General features: G+C 39.8%; 2 protein-coding genes across 2 annotated transcripts; both read right to left on the bottom strand.

Moving 5' to 3' along the window:
* Positions 1-2,178: 2,178 nt before the first annotated feature.
* On the bottom strand, positions 2,179-5,739 carry kiss1rb (KISS1 receptor b). Its single transcript, XM_023802981.2, has 5 exons — positions 5,288-5,739; positions 4,487-4,611; positions 4,258-4,393; positions 3,488-3,726; positions 2,179-3,061 (listed from the first exon to the last, which is right to left on the bottom strand). The coding sequence occupies exons 1-5, from the start codon at positions 5,535-5,537 to the stop codon at positions 2,720-2,722; spliced, it is 1,092 nt and encodes a 363-aa protein (XP_023658749.2). The 5' UTR covers positions 5,538-5,739; the 3' UTR covers positions 2,179-2,719.
* A 4,141-nt stretch (positions 5,740-9,880) lies between these two features.
* isca1 (iron-sulfur cluster assembly 1) lies at positions 9,881-14,813 on the bottom strand. The gene is made up of 5 exons (XM_023802989.2): positions 14,717-14,813; positions 13,762-13,870; positions 12,850-12,903; positions 12,068-12,176; positions 9,881-11,561 (listed from the first exon to the last, which is right to left on the bottom strand). Exons 2-5 carry the CDS (start codon positions 13,840-13,842, stop codon positions 11,413-11,415), a joined length of 393 nt encoding a protein of 130 aa, XP_023658757.1. The 5' UTR covers positions 13,843-13,870; positions 14,717-14,813; the 3' UTR covers positions 9,881-11,412.
* Between the last annotated feature and the right edge of the window lie 5,218 nt (positions 14,814-20,031).

Raw genomic sequence — 20,031 nt, 5'->3', positions numbered from 1 at the left:
CCATCCCATCTATTTTCTAACCACTTATTGTCATGGCTGGAATGGACTAAATAAGAAGTGGGGCGCTTTGCCTTTCCAGTCAGCATCAGTCATTGTTGAAGTGTTGTCATACAAGTCCTGATCTGTGTTTAGTGAGATATTGGTCCATTCTTTAAGAAGAAAAGTCTCGTGCAAGCAGGGGAGTAGCTAGACATTCTGCATCCCCCCCCCCCCCTTACATTATACAGTGGTACCTCAGAACTCGAATTTAATCCGTTCAGAACTCCAGATCGAATCCTAAAAAGTTCGAGTTGTGATCGAACTTTCCCCATAAGAAATAATGGAAAACCAATTAATTGCTTAATTAATTCCTGGCCCCAAAAAATTTACACCTAAATATGTTATTTTTTTAGCATTTAAACACAAAATGAACCGGATAAAACAAGATGAGCATATACTGTACTAAACACATCTATACGGTGGCCCCTAGAGACAAAACACACGCAAAAGAAAAAGCAGAAACAAAATGAAAATGCGCAGCAAATTAAAAAAACACACACAAAAGAAAAAGCAGAAACAAAATGAAAATGCGCAGCAAATTAAAAAAACACACGCAAAAGAAAAAGCAGAAACAAAATGAAAATGACAATGCCATCGCCCCTGCATGTTGGGACAACATGTAATTTCCAAACAAGGCCAGGGATAGGTGTGAGGATACGACACAACCACTATTATTTTTAATCTTATTTCCTACTGACAAGCCGAGTCCCAGTGAGTCACTGACTTTGCTTTGTAGATATCCAGCAGAGTTGATGAGAAGCAGGGCCACACAACACTGTCTGTCACAGTAGGTCAAATGCACTTTATGGACAGTGGGCTATGAATCACCTACACAAAGTTCTACTAAGACAAAAAATTCCACATGAAAACTGTTAAATTATAGTATGAACTATTAAGCCTAAACATAAATGCTGTTATGGCTTTTCCACCGCAACAGGTACCATACTTTTGGTATTTCAAGCTGTTAGTTTTCCACTGGCATAAAAACTGGCACCGTCACTGAATGATACCACAGCACAAGGCGGGGAATTTTGCACTGATTTAAAAAATGGCTGTACTATATTATAGGGCTGGATGATGTGCGATATTAATACCAGCATCACATTTTATGCACATGCAATTTTAACATCGCTAGTCAGCTAGATTTCTACATCAGGCTTTTTCTTACCTTCTCTTCTGTACAGACATGGAGTGTCTGTGCAGGGAGTTTAAGTTTCAGTAAAACATTTTTCTCTGTCACAGGAAAAAAAATCTTAGCAAGTTTTGCAATTTTAATTATTATTCCTTTTAAAGATTATCTAGTATATGTTTAAAAATCAGTTTAAAATTGACCTCCTCTGCTTTTGCATGAGCGCTGCATGCATTCTCTGATTGTCAGTTTTGGTGCATGTTTGGCTCTGTCCCAGGTGTCTTTTTTCCATTTGGCCAGCAGTTCCCACTGGCCATCCTGTATTTTGTTCCCCTGGGACCGCGAAGGGTCAAAAATAAACAATTTGGTTAATTGGCTAATTTGGTTACGATTCTCACCTGCTCTGCATCGTGTCTTGTTAGCTGTGTATTTAAGTGCCTGTTCTGATTCTGTTTAATCAGTCATTGTTGTTGTTACTGTGTTAGTAGCTGTGGTTGGTTTCTTAGCTCTGTTCCCTATCCCTAGTCGTGTTTATTGTGTGGTTTCCTTAGTTTGTTCTATATTTTTTTCCTGTTTGTTTTTTGCCCCTCATGGTCCCATTATTTTGTGGTTTCCCCTTTTCTGTTCAGTTCTGTTTATCAATAACTGCCTTTTTTGGAGCTGCTCTGCAGGTCGTCCCTCTTTTCCTGCTTGCACCACGCCCTGCTGTAACACTTTTCAGACTTTTCAGTGAGAGTGCTCTGAAATTTAGGATTCCCCCTCGATTATTTTTATTTCAGTTTTATTTCTACTGCAACACCCTAACACAGAAACACAACAACATGTGCACACACACTCAGTACATAGTGCCACTAAGCAGCAGTTACAAGGACATTCAATGTTACACATGAGACAAGATATTAAAATCATAGTATTCACACATTACAAATAAAAATTCAAAAATAAATCTCAGAAATTTCTTGGGGGTACTATGCCTCTCATAAGGGTGGCTATAGCACCCCCAAGCCCTTCCCTGGTGCCACCCCTGGCACTGAGAACCCAAACACACATTACATTGCATTAAGTCAACCAACACATAGGTTCTTCTGTAATGTTTTTAGCTCAGAACAAGCAAGCTGTGCTACATGTGTCATTTGTCAGGCTCCATACACTATTAAATGGCAACGAAGATACTTTTGTGCTTAAAAATGGTTCTTTAATCAGTATGATATTTTTAAATAAATAAGTTATTTGTTTGGAATGCTTAACTGAGTTAGACCATTTTTTTAGTACATTTGTTTGGTAACTATGATCATAATAGGAATATTCACATTCATTTAAATGACAGATTGGTTGCCAAATATACAAACCGTTAGAGATTACAATTCATTGTTAACATCATTGTTGACTTTGTCCCAGAATTATTGTGCATTTAATTTAAAAGCAAACATTTTAATTTCATAATTGTCAGAGGTTTGCTGAAACACAAGAACTATCAATAGAGCTCAACATTTATGCAGTTAAATATTAATTTTCTGCTTCTATAAAAGGGCAGTTGGTCTTTTGCTGGCTCTATGTTCCAGATGAAAGGAACTGCATCTCGGTGTTAGCCATGGCTTCCCTGATGCTGCCCACCCTCTGTTTGAAGATGAAAGGGAAGGCATTTTTAAAGGACTTTCTGAAGTTGGCCCCCATGAAGGCATAGACGATGGGATTAACCGAGGAGTTAGCATAGGACATGCAGTGAGCCCAGATCTTGATCTTGTAGAGTGCGTAGTTTTTGCGGAAGTTTGGGTAGAAGGCTTGGTACAGGATAAAGAACTGAATAGGACCCCAGCAGACAGTGAAGAGCACCACGATCACTACCACCATCTTGGAGATCTTGGCACGCACTGCCTCTGACCTCTCTGCCAGCTGGAGGGAGAACAGGATTAGTACTCTCATCTACTGGATCAATAGTACTTTATGTCCCTCAATCAATCAGTTAAACTAATTCAATTCATCTTTCATACAAATTATTTTAATCACTAAAAACACACATTGAGGCCATGCAGGGTTAGAATTTGTTATCTCTGTTTTACATTACTGATTAGAGTTCTGTCTATTTCTGTCATTCTGGATATCTGCTTACCTCTTTATGGATACAAGGCCATCTTGATAATTTATTCTGAGATATTAAATACCACACCCACGTCTGGTAACTTTTCAGACAACAAATAATTGTCTTTGCAAAAACATACTTTGTGTATTCAGTGATCATCATCAAAAGAACAAATCATTCAAGTCAGCCATAATGAAGTCCAGACCAATGGGGAGAGCTGGAAGCGAGGGTCTGCTCACCTGATAGTTGTTATCAGTGGGCTCCACCACTGGCTGGCCCATACGCTTCAGCATGAAGGCATAGCAGAAGCAGATAGTCAGGAGGGGCAGGAGGTACACGGCCAGGAAGGTGTAGAGGATGAATGCTTGCTGATGCAGCACAGATGGAAAGGACTCGGTGCAGTATGTCTGGGGGCCAAACCAGTATCCAACATCAAGTTTCTGGTACATTGCTACTGGCACAGAAAGGACAAATGACCCTGTGGAAAAAGAGAGAAGAAATTAATCGATCATCAAGTGACCTTGCAGAAATTTAACCTGGGAGCTTAAATTCATTAGAACCCTACTGTAATTGCAATTAATAACTATCGTTAAAAGCAGTGATGGAACAGAATATTTTTTGCTATATCATAGCATATACTATTTTACGAATTTATATCACTTCCTACTAAATCATTGTGACGGTTAACTAATATGTTGGTGTTAACAGATGTTTTATCCTGCATTTTATTAATTTGCTCAAGCTTTAAGAGAAAGTTTTAAGTGAACATTTAAGTGAACATAAATGAGGTGAGTTAGTGCCCAAAAAATAACATGCATGTCCATCATCAAAGGAGTGAACAATGCTGTATTATCATAATCATTCCTGAAAATGATAAACTAAAGATCTGGAAGCCTCTGGGCCATATTCTGATCAATTTGTCCACATGGAATAAACATTACATACAAGATGAAGCTAAGACATCAAGTTGAATGTCTATTTGTGCCCATTTGCAGGGAAAGGTGAGTACCCATCCAGATGCCCAGGCTGACAGCCATCGCCATGCGTGGGGTCCGATGGCGGAGGGACTGTAGGGGGTACACTGTCACGTAGCAGCGGTCCACACTCATGGCAGACAGAGTTATACAGGTCGCCTGCACTGTCACCTGTCATCAGATTGAGACACCAGGAGATCCTCGCATCATCACTATGTAGGGAAGCAGGAAGATGCAAGGATGGGGTGGGTTGCCATCCCTCACCTGTTGAATGTAGTTCACCAGCCTGCACATGAAATCGCCAAAAACCCAGCTGGGCAATGGGTAGAGTGTGGCAGTGAATGGCACACAGCACACCAGGAATATGATGTCCGTTGTTGCCAGGTTGGCTAAAGAAGGATTCAGAAGAGCAGCAGACAAACAGATAGCAATGGTTTACAAGAATTCTTCCATTTCTGTCCATCTTTCAGTGCTTATCCTGAGCAGGGTCACAAGGGGCAGGAGTCTATGCCAGGCAGCAGAGGGCATAAGGCTGGGGTACACCCTAAATGAGAATGCCAGCCCATCGTAGAGCACTTTGTAGGTGTCACTTAACCTAAATGCAAGTCTTTGGACAAGGAGAGAAACTGAAATACCCTGGGGAAACCCAATCAAAATGGGGAAACATGCAAACTCCACAAACACACACACACACACACACACATCAGAGGCGGGATTCAAACCCCCGTCCTTAGAGGTGAGAGGTAAAAGTGCTATGATAAGCCAATTTTAAACCATTGTACCCTGAAAGAATGTAAAATGAAGAAAATGTGCCACAAATTATATGCTGTTTACATCTCTTAGAAAGAGCATGCTTCTGGAAAAAGTTGTATTTTTTGCCATCACTTTACGATATTTGGAAAAAAGGAATTAAATTTAGTTTGAGGATGTGCATGCATACACAACTTCAAGAATCTCTGTACCAAGCTTAGTGAAGATTGTTGGTTCTCAGAGGACATCACACTAGTATGATGGTTCAAAATACATAAACTGTGCTCTCATGAGAAACCAGGTTCGAGCACTCACCTATGTAGAAATTGGTGACTGTCTTCATCTGCTGGTGCTTGGTAACCACATAGATGACGAGCGAGTTTCCTAGCAGTCCAAGCAGCATGATGAGAGCAAAGAAAAGAGGCACGAGCCAGGCATCTACTAACAAAGGGGGGCTCTGTGGTCCGAGGACAGCAGATGCGTTACATCCAAACCCAGGTAAACAGGGAGTGCCAGACGTGCCGTTTGCCAGTTCAGAGCCAGCTGGAATTGGGTCCACCATCATGACATCTACAAGTCCCAGTGTCCCTGCTCTCCCGAGCTTCTGATCACTGAGGTGCTGTCCAGCTATAAATCCAGGCAGAAGGCATCACAAATACCATCTGGACTAAGAGCTTTGGCACTGGGTCTCAATTACGTAAGATGTTAGTTCTGTTAGCCAGGAATGGGTCAACCTCTGGCAGTAGGACACAAATAATAAAGAAAGTGTAAAAACATGGCTGGCCACTGACTCTCGTTTTTCTCTCTCGTTTTCCCTAACCCCCCCCCCCCCCTCTCTCTCTCTCTCTCTCTCTCTCCTCCTTCTACTGCACTCTTTCCCTCTCACTCCCCATCTCATATTCTCCTTTACCTTCGGATTCTTAACAACTTTTTCTGGTGAGCTATTTCTAATTTGCATACCATTTTACAAAGATGTGTATTTGCATTATTTTCTACAATCTTTCTCCAGAGGAAATTCTGTTTCTATGAGTGCAAGATGTTTAGAAGGCAGCAATTATCCCACACAGAGAGGCAATCAAAACTGAGGTCACAATGACACTACATTATGGGTCTGTTTATGTTTCTAACTGTGATTCACAACCTTTCAAAATAACAACATTGATTAAACTCATTTAAAATTTAAGTGACACACATGCATATTTCATGTTTTAACAATCAATTGCATTGTTTTTTGAAGATATGTGTTTATTTTTTTTGAAGATGTGTGAAACAGGTGATGTTAAATGGGGACAAAATCATGTATAGTGTATAAGGAGGCTCCAAAAAAGGCCTAGCCCTCAAAGAGCTTGGATGGGTCGAGGCTTGCCAATCTGCCAATACATACATCAGCAAATAGTCCAGCACTTTGAGAACAATGGTCCTCAAAGACAATTCAAGTAAATCTTATTTGTATAGCACATTTTCACAATATTACATTGTACCAAGCCCTCAGTGAGCAAGCCAGAGGCGATAGTGGCAAGGAAAAACTCCCTAGAAGGTGGAAACTTTAGTAGGAACCAGACTCAAAGGGGGAATCCATCCTCCAGGGGCCAGCAGAGGATGTCCAGTGAACAAGGTGGTAAAATCCTGATTTACACAATTCAAATTTTAAGATTCGAGTCTAAATGCTGAGGGCAGGCAAGTGCTGGTGAATATGGGCATGGGGAGTCCCTGAACATCAGCACTCCAGTTCCACAAGGAAGTGTGAAGCTAGAGTGACAGACTGACAGTTCAGTTCATCCAAAGCCAATGGCACCGATCCCCACCCAGCTCTACACCTCACACTATAGGTCTAACTGGGAGTGAGCAGTTAGCTAGCGTCCCTATAAGCTAAACTAAACAGGTGTGTTTTTAGTCTAGACTTGAATATTGAGAGTGAGTCTGAATCTCGCACATCTGCTGGGAGACTATTCCACAGCTGCAGAGCTCTGTGAGAGAGCTCTGCCTGTCATAGTTTTTTCGACTCTAGGTATTAATAGATATCCTGCTCCTTGAAATGGGTAGGAATTTAGGCATTTCACCCTCTACAATAATAATAATAATAATAAGTTTTATTTATAATGCACTTTTCATTAAAACAAATCTCAAAGTGCTACAAAAGTAAAATCAGCACATAAAACACACAAAATCAGCAATAAAATGCTCGTTTAAAAAGGTGGGTCTTTAGGCCACATTTAAAAGTGGCTACATTCTGTGGTGCCCTCAGATGCTCTGGGAGGGCATTCCAAAGACGAGGGGCAGCAGAGCAAAAGGCCCGATCCCCCATTGTGCGGAGTTTTGTCCTTTGAGTTTTAAGAAGGTAGGTTGAGGAGGAGCGGAGGGAATGTACGGATGTCTGAGGAGTGAGAAGATCCTTGAGGTATGTAGGGGCAGTTCCGTGGAGACATTGGTAGGTGAGGAGGGAGACACAATATAAGTAAAAGATTGAAGGAATCCAGTCAAATCTCACTGCATAAAAGGTCAAGGCTAAACTCCACTTCTGAATGTATGTGATTTCTGATCCCTCAGATTTCATTAAACATCATGCATCAGTAATGGATATCATGCATAAGCGATTGCTTTAAGACGAGATGAGAAGCATGGCTTCCCTCATAAATCTGCCAAAAAAATTAAATTCATCAATGCATAAATGTAAATTCATTTTATTTTGTGATTAAAAGTGTTATCTATCTTACTAACTGGACCACGTTTCACAGGAGCTGCTTTCACCAACATAAATGCTAATTTTCCCTTTGAAAGCAGGAAAAATACAACCCATTTAGATCGTGCTTCACTGTAAATCTATGGAAGATTCATGTACACTTTTTCTAAATGAAGAATAAACAAAAGCTTATTGGTGAATATACTTTAATTATGTGTTTTGTAGCCCACCTGGACTCAAATATCAAAGATGCGTTGGTTGCATTCTTATCAACGAGAACAATTCCATGATTACTTGTGTCCCAAGTTTGTTCTTGCCAGGTAAATTGGGCAGAATGCCAACACTCTTTGCATTCCCAGTATTGAGAAACACCATATGAGAGCTCCATACATAGTTATTGCTTATGGAATGTTGATTGGGCAGATAATCTTGCAGTCAGCTAACATGCCTCCCAAAAACAAACTTGGGATGCAATGAATCATGGGATTGTGTTCGTTAGCAAGGATGCGACCGATGCATCCTTGATATTTTGGGTGGGGTAAAATCTACATCTAGGGCTTTTTACTGGTTCTTGAGTACTGGAACTGTACTTTCCCAATGGAAACATCCATGCTGTCTGTTGGCAGTATTCATTGATTCTGTCGCATGCAGGGGCACAGAAGCATTTCATTGCAGTCCAGAGTGAGTTTATTGTTTTGTATTTCATCTTTCACCATTAGCATTTGTAAATAGGGCAAATAAAGTCGTCATTGAGTTTTGAGTTTGATTGTTTCATTTTCATTTCTGGGATTTTTAGTAGACTGGTATGATGCTATGATGTTACATACATGTTGAAGTAATCAGATGTGACATGATTGCACATTTTCAAAAAAAAAATTCACAAGGTAAAACATCAAATAATGTGGTGAACAGAATTTACAGATCACTCCTTTGTGTTTTTATTAACATTTTCTATACTGCCCCAACTTTTCTGAAATTGGAGTTGTACCATAATTTCATGGTTTATCTTTGCCCACACAGGTTAGTTTGGGATCACTGAACAATTTAAAAAGATATCTTGCAAGGATATTAAATTTAATAATGTGTTTTAATGTTTTCTAATATCTCTGGAACACTACTGTATGCATGCATTTGGAACCCATGTTTGTGCTGCAGGTCAGCATATGAACATCCATGGCCTGGAAAGAGTCCCTAATGCTACCTAATGTACAAAACCTGACCAGACACCTCACTATCGTGAAGCAAACAAACCACAAGGGCAGAACCGATAACGTTATTCACCATAACTTCTTCCTTCAGCAAGGCATCGCTAATGGTGAAGAGGCTGCTAAATTGGTAACACTTTACTTAAAGCAGTCATTATAATGCATTATAGATACCTTCATTATGCATTATGACACATTCATGAAGTATTCTAAAAAGTTCCCTTTGCCCTTAAAAAGGCATAACACATTATTGCCAAGTTTATTATGCATTATGAATGTGCCATGAAGCTCTCATCTCTAACGCACTATAGACAACTTCATAATACATTATTATTGTCAGTATATGCCATTATAATGCATTATGAAGGTATTTATAGTGCATTGATTAAGGCACACAACATTGTGGCAAAATGGCTTGTAACTCGGTTGGCTCCGGATAAAGTATTGTCACATGATTCTAACATCTTAGGCCACAATCATAAGGGGCAGGGAGCATGGTGTATATCAGCGACTCTGGTTTCATCTCTTTACTGGATTGTTCTTAGTGGTGACGATGCAACTAATGCACAAGAACATCAAAGTACACATAATAGAACAGTGGCAGTAAAGGAACATTGGTAAAAGGGGTTAAATGAACAGAGGTAGGGGCAAGAGTAACTAGGAGCATGGGGACCTGCTGACATCGCATGGCATCCATTTGTTATAGGATTATTAATGTTCTCTGCCAGTGCAACTCTACTCTGTATGGGGCTCTTAGCCTGTAGCGCCTCCTACTGGTCTCTTCAGGTCACATACAAATCCTTAAAAGCCATGTGGCACAGTTACAATCACAGGTTAACTTATAATTCTGATATACATTATGGATTGGGTATGCTTTAAGCAAAATGTTCAACAGCAATATTAAAGAAATTGCTGGCTTATGACCTGCTGCTGATGGTTCATATCTGATACAGATGAGGCAGGAATCTTACAGAATACTACTCGATGTGACAGCATGTATGTGTACAAAAATGACAATGAAGCAACGTTGTTAGAAACTTTATTGACATATTGCACAAGTAATAATACCACACACTGTACGAACACATTCTGTTGTTCTGACACTGAAATAGTCCATTCCTCTTTTGTATATGTAATTTGTGCGTTTCATTATGGGTTATAGGGTACTATACATTCTTTATATATACACATATAACCAGAGGATAAAACAACAGAAATAATAATTAGAAAAAAGGTTCCCTTTCCCCTCAAACATATTCTGGATATCATTCCTCACTCCCCCCAAATTCCAATGTTTCCACAGGTGAACAAACAAGCAGAACCAAGAAAAAGCATGGATGTAACATTGACAGGCAGCATACATCTCATCACTGTAAACAACCCAGCAACCTCAATGGTCTTTTCTTTCCAAGTCACATAGATTGAGGCCAAAGAGGTGCTCGTTTTATAAACCTCTTTCGTTGAGCTATTATAGGCTTTTAGCAATTTAAATCTCAAACCACTCTGTTGACAGCAAGCAAATAACTCTTAGCGGTTATAAAAATCATGGGGAATTATGGTGGAAATTAATTTCCCCATGACGTAGTAAGCAGTAATGGGAGAAACTAAACTTAAAATCCCATGGTTGGCGGTCTTTCCATTTCCCATCAAAACAGACCAACCAGTAGCCTAACAGGTCCCACACCATACAAGCACGAACCTGTATATCTCTTCCCCTCGCTAGAAGGAAGCCCAGCATATCTGAAGCTCTTTGCAAATTCAGCAAAGACCATTATACTGTCATCTCTGGACTACTGGTAAAAAGTTTCATAATCTAAACAAACAAATCAGACGGTATCCCAGAGTGATTCAAAGCACTGATATATTTAGAGTTACCCACTGGCCCTAAACTCAAGTCAAACTCATACATCCAAAATTAAATGCCATGACCATCCAGTTTAAGACTAACATATGAAGGGACCATATTCATGTCTCTGGTTTTGTATTAGACATGCACTCCTAGCTTTGGTGCCTCAGAAGGGGACTTTAGGCCGACATCATTCATTTGTGATCAGTTTGTGACAATACAAGACCTTACAGTGGAAAACCAGACACACTTGGTGCACACAGAGGTCTGGATGCAAGCATGTATATCTACTTTGACATATTCTGTTAGCCTTCATGGACCATTCCTTGGGGGGGATGTTTGATTTAGCTATAGATTAGCATCAAGTTTTTCCATAGACATATAAATTTGTTATATACATAGATATGCTACCTGACACAGGTCTGTGCAGAATTAACTGCTCTTTGCTCTGGATGAGTAGCAGGGGTGAAACTGTCGAGAGCAAAACCACACAGCCAAAATGGGCACAAGTAGTGCCAAAATACGTGATCTACACAATACATATTACAGAAAATAGATACATCCAGACCCCTTCAGTGAATGGGCTTACCCAGAGTCACTTAATCTCTCGTTTACTTGGCAACACCTAGCTGATCTGGAAGATTATGAGGGGGTGAACCAACTGAGTAAGAAACAAGTGGCAGCGCGGTGTGACAGGAGGGCGACCTGCTCAAACACTGAAGCTTTCGCCGCAGCCACACATGCCTTTGATATTGGGGTTATTGAAGACAAACTCGCTCGCCAGCTTGGTCTCCACATAGTCCATCTCTGTTCCCAACAGGGTGAGCTGCGCCTTCTTCTCTATGAAGACTCTTACCCCTGTAGGAAACAGGAGACCATGTTTCAAGTGAAGCACATGGTCGCGGCACCTGCCTACTACAACACTCAGATGTTAGTCACATGTAAACAGCCACTGGAACGTCGAGGCAGAGGAACCCAAAGGGGCGGAGATTACTGTATGTTGTCCTTCACGGAGGAGTTTAATTCATGACCCACAGGTTGCTTTATTTGTTTATATTGGCAAATGTTCAATTCTACCTACTCTGAAACCTCGCTTCTTCCATCATTAAATTCAACCACCCATTTACGCAACGATCCTTCAGTGATACACCTCTAGAGTGAGCCAGGGAGCTCTTCCCAGCCTCTCAGTGACGGAACATCCTAAACAATTACTTTTTTTTCCCCACCGTGTATCAATGTGTTTAAAATTATAGCAAAGCAAATATAGCCTGTTACTGCAACAAAGGCATAACAGAAAAAAAACAGAACAAATGCTGGGGTCTCCCACAGCATTTTGAGAAGTGTTGCAATCAACTGCAACTCACCATCCTGCAGCACTTCCTCATCTGCCGTCTCCTCTTTCTCCTTGATGTAGTTCAAAGTGTATGAGAGTCCATTGCAGCCACGTGTTCGGACACCCACCCTCAGACCGATCTTTGCAAAAAGAGAACCTCACGTAATAGTGCTCAAGAACAACAAAGACCAATTAGTACCAGATTCACATGAACAAACATGCATATTAGCCTAAATTCATTCTAAAAAAAACACATGCAACTATTACTCAACTAACTCTAAATGTTCCCATGGAATGCTTATGGACGTAAATATACACATTGACAATGGCTGAAACACTACTAATCATCCACCAAATGCTAAAAAACATCCATCTTCTATACCCGCTTGTCCTATGCAGGGTTGCAGGGTCCAGAGACTATCACAGAAGCTACAGGTACAAGACAGGGAATAACCCAGAATGGAGCACCAACCCATCGCAGGGACCACACAACCTTCACACTCATACACAAATAATGAGGCAATATAATCATTGCTAAAATTTTTATAAAATTTCATGCCTTTAAAACAAAATAAGGCTTATAGACAAAAGAGTTATAATTGAGAACATTAAAACAAAGACGAGTAGGACACTAGTCTCAAGCACAAACATATTATACGGTGGTCTTCGTACTTAAGTACAGCTCATTTAAACTATGATGAACATTACAAGCATTTTAAAAAATTAAAAATGGTAAGAAACGGCATTTATTTAATACAGATGTTTATAGTGGTGGAGTATGCCACTTTAAACTTTGTACAATGAGATACTTACATATTCCGGTTTGTTTTGTAACAGATGTTTAATCTTACTTACTGCTGATGGCGTCTAAAAACAGAAAAACTGTATAAATATCCAAGAAGATATGCACAAACAAAGTATGTTTACATGATCTTTGCACTGGAGCCTCATTAAGAATTTCCTGCAATTATATTCACAAGCAAGGCTGCAGAAATGCATGCACCCTCTAGAGCTGGCTGTGGAGCAGACTTTTCCAAGCTTCGAAGTGGACATCCCATCACATGGGCGGATGGATAGTTAGATCATGAAAATATATATATCAAACTTAAATATTTGGGCTTGATTCTAGCTTAAATGGTTTAAGAATTTATGTAGTAAACGCTACCTCACCAAAAGGTTTAACCGTAGACCTAAAACTGCATCTGTTCTGGCAGAAATCCAATTCCTTAACCACCAGCTTGCCAATTATTACTCAACAAAATGTAAAATGATTAAAAACTTTGAACTAACACTTGACCACGTACTAAAGGCATCAATGTACACTTCCTTGCCATGTATAGGACAAGTTATTGTCTTTTCTGACAATATATCTGCTTATATGTTAAGAGCTGTGGATTCATGTTATGTCACGGTTCGTTTCAATGACAATGCACGTTTGTAGGTCAATACGTTAGCTACCGAAGAGTTAACTAAAGTTTCGTTGAGGAAAAATAGCTAACTAACAGGGATGGCCCGAAGGCAATCGTTTAAAATACCCAAATGACAAACTATCTGTATCTGCTTGTCGCGTGTCTAGTTTTCCAGATAAAAGTCATACTATTTTGAAACAGCTAGCTAGAAACACTACCCTCTCATTTCAACCCTAATCTATTTAAAAACCAACGAAATCTCATCAGCTAAGCAACTTTCGCACATTTGTTTGCAGAAAGCCAACAACACACTCACCAGAGTTAACGCAGCCCGAGTTGGAAGCAGTTTTCTCTTGCTAACTGCTCTTACTGTCGCCCTTACTACTGGGGCAGACATGTTTCTCCTCTCTCGAAATCTCTTTGAACTGCAATTTGACAAGGTAGCGAAAGTGAATAACACATTATTGCGCATGCGCTGAACGTGAATTCAATAATGTCGTCGGCGATACGGCATGTCAATAACTGGCAAGCTAGTTAGCCAATAGAAAACCACCATAAAACATTACACACTCGCGACACTGCGCGCTGTTATGCAAAGGAAACTGAATCGCTTCATAGCGATTGTGTAATATTTTGAGAGGTGTGAAATAATTTCTTGAATTCTAAAGCTAAATATGATTAAGTATATGAATAGCAAGAAGTACACCAAAGAAGATTATGTAATTGTTTTATTTTACATTAAACATCAAAGCAAAACACTAAAAATAAATACGAGAATTAAAATATTAAAATGTTCACATTGAAAATTTAGATATTTAAGTAAATTGCTGACGTTAATCTATTTAGATTTCTTCCATCACAATATTAGAGAGCTAATTCTGCATCCTGGGTACCCCGCAAATAAATCCGCTAAAGGTATTTGTATAAGAGCTCTCCTTCCTAAATAATGGTACAATACTCAAAAATGTTGCCATGGGATACAACTGCCCAGAACGGCACCGCTGCAGAAGTGCATTTACAAACCTCTGTGCCTTGACTTACAACAATGTAGCCTCACAAAATGAATGCCTTTCAAGTTAGAAAAATTCAGAAAACTCTGTAGTAGAAATGATTCAAACATTTTCAAATATGACCTATATGCTCGGAAGAAGCTCATAAGACGTCAAACTTACAAAAGTCGTATTCTGCGTTTGCTGTTATTTAGAGCAAATTCATAAATTCATCTAAGTGAAGGGATTTGGCTCGTTAGACTCCACAATCAAAATACCTACCCAGACAGCAATTCCCTCTGAACAGGTGTTATGCCGAAAAACGCATCCCTGCCTTATAATGCATGCCGGTGTTCTGACGAGTTGAGCTTTTGAGGGTTAGGGGTTTTTAGGGGTTAGGGTTAGGGTAGGGTGACCAGATAATCCATGTCAGGGAGGACACTCTGAGCTAGGACAGGAATTGTAAATTACCATTTCAATTAAACGGACTTGGATTTCACTTGAGCACCGAGTTCTTGCTGTGTGTTGATTGGTCAGTCTCCTATAAGCATGCATGTGTCACTAATGCTAATGTAAAACAGCTGGATGAGTCTTTCAGTCAAGGAAACAAACCAGTCAAAGCACAAGAAGAGCTGAACTCTTTAGCCGAGCACAGGAGCCTTTTAATTTGGAAGTAGTTTGTAAAATCCGAAGTAGCTCAAAGTGTCCTCCCTGACATGGATTATCTGGTTACCCTAGGTTAGGGTTTTAGGGGGTTTTGGCGGTTAGGGTTTTAGAGGTTTTTTGGGGGTTAAGTCAAGTCAAGTCAAGTCAACTTTATTTATAAAGCCCTTTACGTACAGCAACCACTGACCAAAGTGCTGGACATAGGAACATAAAATATATAAAAATCATAAAATAAATTAACATAACATAAAGTATAACCACAACTAAACATAAATATGAACAACAACTCACACTGGATCAAAAGCCAAGGAAAATAGATAAGTCTTTAGAGCAGATTTAAAAGTGGGCAGTGAAGAAGCCTGTCTGATGTAAAGTGGCAACGAATTCCAGAGTTTAGGACCTGCAACTGAAAAAGCACGATCCCCCCTGAGCTTCCGCTGTGTCCTCGGCACCTCCAAAAGCAAGTGACCAGCCGATCTGAGCAGCCGGGAAGGAGAGTGCAAATGTAGCAGCTCAGCGAGGTAGAGTGGGGCAAGTCCATTTAAAGACTTAAAAACAAATATAAGAATCTTAAAATGAACTCTAAAATGAACAGGCAGCCAATGCAGTGAGGATAACACAGGAGTAATGTGCTCTTTCTTCCGTGTGCCAGTTAAAAGGCGTGCGGCAGCATTTTGCACGAGCTGTAGACGAGACAATGTGGATTGACTAACACCAACATACAAAGAATTACAATAGTCCAACCGAGTTGTAATGAAAGCATGGATCAAGGTCGTAAAAAGATCTTTTGGTAGAATGTTTTTTATCTTCGCTAAACGTCTCAGCTGGAAGAAACTGGATTTCACCACTGCACTGATCTGGCTGTCGAGTCTAAAGTCATTATCTATTCTAAAACCCAGGTTGGTGACAATAGGCTTTCCATTTTGTGCCAGAGTGCCCATGTCCACAGTCGAAGACGACCCACTAGTGCTACCAGGCCCAAAAACTATCACCTCCGTCTTATTGTCATTAAAATTTAAAAAGTTAACCGCCATCCAAGCTTTCATTTCATCTAGACATTCAACTAAAGTTTGTATGGAGTAGGCATCCTTGCGTTTTAGCGGTACATAAACCTGAGTATCGTCTGCATAACAATGGAAAGCAATGTTATGCCTTCTAAGAATGGAGCCGAGAGGCAGCAGATACAAAGAAAATAGCAGAGGGCCAAGTATTGAGCCCTGAGGAACCCCATATAACAGTGAAGCAGTGGAGGATCCAAAATCATTTAGCCTAACACAAAAAGTTCTCTGAGCCAGATACGATTTGAACCACTCCAAGGCAATACCACCAATGCCTACACAGTGCTCCAAGCGAGAAATTAAAATATTATGATCTACTGGAAGGTTAGAGTTTTACGGTTTTTGGGGGGCTATTGATTAGCACTACGGTAGCCTTACTCGACAAAGTAGCTCAACTCGTTTCAGAACAGCGACCAATCGGTCATTTAGAGACAGGCATGCATTCTACGGCAGGGATGCCTTTTTCGGCATAACACCTGTTTTCCGTTTTCGAATCACCAGATTCGCGTAGCAGTCACACTCTCCATGCATATCTGCGCCAGCTTTGCAGCATATTTGTCCACAACCTCTGACTGGATCACCAGATTCGCGTAGCAGTCACACTCTCCATGCATATCTGCGCCAGCTTTGCAGCATATTTGTCCACATCCTCTGACTGACAGTCCTTCAGAAAGGTCCGTATCTGATCCGGGACAGCAGCGCAGACAGGACCCGCGCTTTTTTAAATCTCGCAGATGCGCGTGTAGATGCCTTAGTTAACTGAAGAGTCACACAACAACCAGTGAAGATCTGCTTGTGGTTCTTGGTAAGTGCATTATAAAACTATATTAAGATTCACATCAGATTGACATATAGCTGATAGTTCTATGCGATTAAAAAACATAACTAATGCGAAAGTAGGCTTAATGTAAGAATTGGCGATTGTGGTGAAAGCCTGTTATCAAAATTGGTGAATATCTCCGTTCGCGTGGATGTTATGCGCAATGAGATGCGGGCAATATTTTTGTACGTCTGCGTAAAATTCTAATTTTGGGTTCAGTGTCACCAACATGGCAGTAAATATTATCTAAGCTCATTTCCAGCCAGTTTGTGTCTTCCAGTTCATTCATCTGGTTAGCATGCAAACGTTACTTAAAGTTGCTTAAACTTAGCAGGCCCAGTTGATGAGACCCTGTTTACACGGTTTTTGGGTACATCAGCAAACTTCGTTTAGTTATGTTTGCATAACGTTTATTGCTAGTGTTAGCATTAAATCTTTTTCAGATAAAAGTTTGATAGTGTTTGAACAAATATGTTTTTATTTAGATTTGAAGTGTATTTTATCTATGTGGTGAAACATTAAGTGTATTTTTCCCCCTTTTTTCAGTTTCTTAGTTGTTGTTCATTTCAAATTAAGATTCTCATTTTTGCAGCAGTGTTACTGAGTTTTTTTTGAGTAGTTAAATGTCTCCTATTTCTTTGAACTGTGCTCCATAAGTTTTGTTCCATTCCCTCTGCTGATGCTAGTCAAGTTGAGGTCAAGCCGCCCATCATCTCTTGCAGGTAACCAGCTATATCACATACATAGTCACATTTTGAGACACATAATGCACCTGTACCCTGATTTTGAAACTTGTTGCTTGATCTTTATTTCCACCTGATGCCCTGTCGAATAACACATTAAGATTTAGAAATGACACTCTATAGGCACCACCAATATCATCCAGCACAAATGTTGAATTCCTTTCCTCCTGAATAAAGTCTGAAAACTGTATTCCCAGTTTACTTTGACGTGCTGCTTCCTACTCTTCAGTGACAGACCAAGTAAGATACCACCACACACAAACACAGATCAATGTATATTCTGAGATTAGTAAAATAAATGTACTTTTTTATGTTCAGACCTGTACCTGGTTCCACTGGCTCCAACTTTTGCTGATCAACTTTTCCTTTAACCATCCAAATGTAAGTTGACTGTTATTTTCAATGTCTTGCTATTTTACACTTGGTCTCTACACACACGTAAATTTTTTTTTTTTTTAATTCTTGCATGATGCATTATTTTTTAATAAATACAACTGATATTGAATTAAACAATTTATTCCACGCGAGCTTGTCACAATGTTTTTGAATATATTTTTTACATTTTTCATATGACTGGAGTTTTTGTAATGACAAAAAATGTTATGTGTTCTCTGGATGAGATTGAGCTTCAGAAATGTAAAGAAAATTAAAAAACTGTTTTGAAGACGAGAAATGTGTGGGGATTTTTTTGGGCCATGTCTGGCCCAGGTGTAGCTGAAAAAATTAATCACCAATCACAGAACAGGGCCAGATGAGCCCTAAATGTAAAGGTTGAGTCACAGATCTGAGCCAGATCCACACCAAATATCATTAACAACTGTATTGGGCCAGTACTGGCCAAGGTCTGTTCCTGATCCCCAATCCAAATCCATGCCGGTATTGGGCCGTTGGAAAGAAAGACCCCGGCGCTGACCCGTTTCACGGATCTGCACCAAATTCTGTCCAATATCTGGCACAGTTACCTTTTGCTGTCTGGGTAGGTTGCTCAATCTATCATTGTTCATGGGTGATTTCAAGTACGTTTTAATAAGCCCGAGGAATGAAAAGCTTCTTTGAAAAGACCCTTCTTAGTAAGTAGGCTTTTATCGCCCTCTTGTGCTTCAAATGGCAACAGACAGGAATTTGCTCACATAAGACGGTCAAAAGAAAAGTCGGCGAACAGAACCACAGGGAAGGAGAAGAAATAGGGATTTTATCTGAGTGCATGAGAGGAAAACTGCTTAACAAGATGTTGGAGAGAAGTGAAAACAAATAACGGCCATTTCATTATCAGCAAAAGAGAAAACAAGAAAATGGGCAGAGTTGAAGTTCTCCTGCAGTTGGATGCTGGCTCCAGCTTTACGGTTCTCTTAAACAGCCCTTAGTTTCAATAAGAGTACATGCCAGTGGCATAGGGGAGCATGTGTCCCCCAGTATTTAATTTGGCGTCATTTGTCCCCCCTATAAATAGACCTATGTACTTATATTAGATTGCATGATGACAGATATAAAACTGCCCTACGTCATAGCATACGCTGCTCCTCTGCAATGTCTGTGTTGATCCAAAATGTAAGATTTAACAAGCAAATGCAAATAGGTGAACAGGGAGTTTCATCCAGTGCATGATTAGACAAATGTGGGGCACACGTGGTCAGTACTGTGGTTTGGAGGGCTGGAAAACAATGTAAACTATACCGGTCACAATACCTGATCACAAACCATATCTGAGGTCTCGAACAAGCATTAACATTGTCATAAAAATGTCTTGATGTAGAATGGTATCCTCCTCTAGAGCTCCTGCTTAATCTATGCCAACAGGAAGCTAATTAAGCATTGTGTGGTGGCCACATACACGTTACATATTTTATATACACACACACACACAATTTCTATGGGCATAACCTTAATCCCAACTACCACATCCTTCACTATAAGGTAATAAAGCAAAATACAAGATTATTGGATAGTTTTTTTGATTGCATTCAGAGATGTTTTATAAAATCAAGGTTATCCGTGTGGGGACTGGAAAAAAAAAATGTCCCCACAAGGTTAAAACTTACAGGTTTTCATCACACTGTGGGGAAATCTGGTTTCCACAATGTAAATTACAAAAACACACAATATATTCATTCACATAACCTGAGGTTAAATCAACTAATACTTGTAAAGAAGTACTGTAATATTTAGCAAACTACTTCTCAGAACAGGAAGAACATTGTATTTGAAATCTTAAGACTGAACAAGTCTTGTTTATAACTTGAAGCAAATGCCTCAAGCTGACTAAATGAATCAGAAGTTTTTTTTCTTTCCTTTTTTTTTATTTTAAAAAAA

The sequence above is a fragment of the Paramormyrops kingsleyae genome, chromosome 2, assembly GCF_048594095.1.
Source record: "Paramormyrops kingsleyae isolate MSU_618 chromosome 2, PKINGS_0.4, whole genome shotgun sequence".
NCBI lineage: Eukaryota > Metazoa > Chordata > Actinopteri > Osteoglossiformes > Mormyridae > Paramormyrops > Paramormyrops kingsleyae.
The sequence above is the reverse complement of the archived record's forward strand: the minus strand, read 5'-3'. Positions and strand labels throughout refer to the sequence as shown.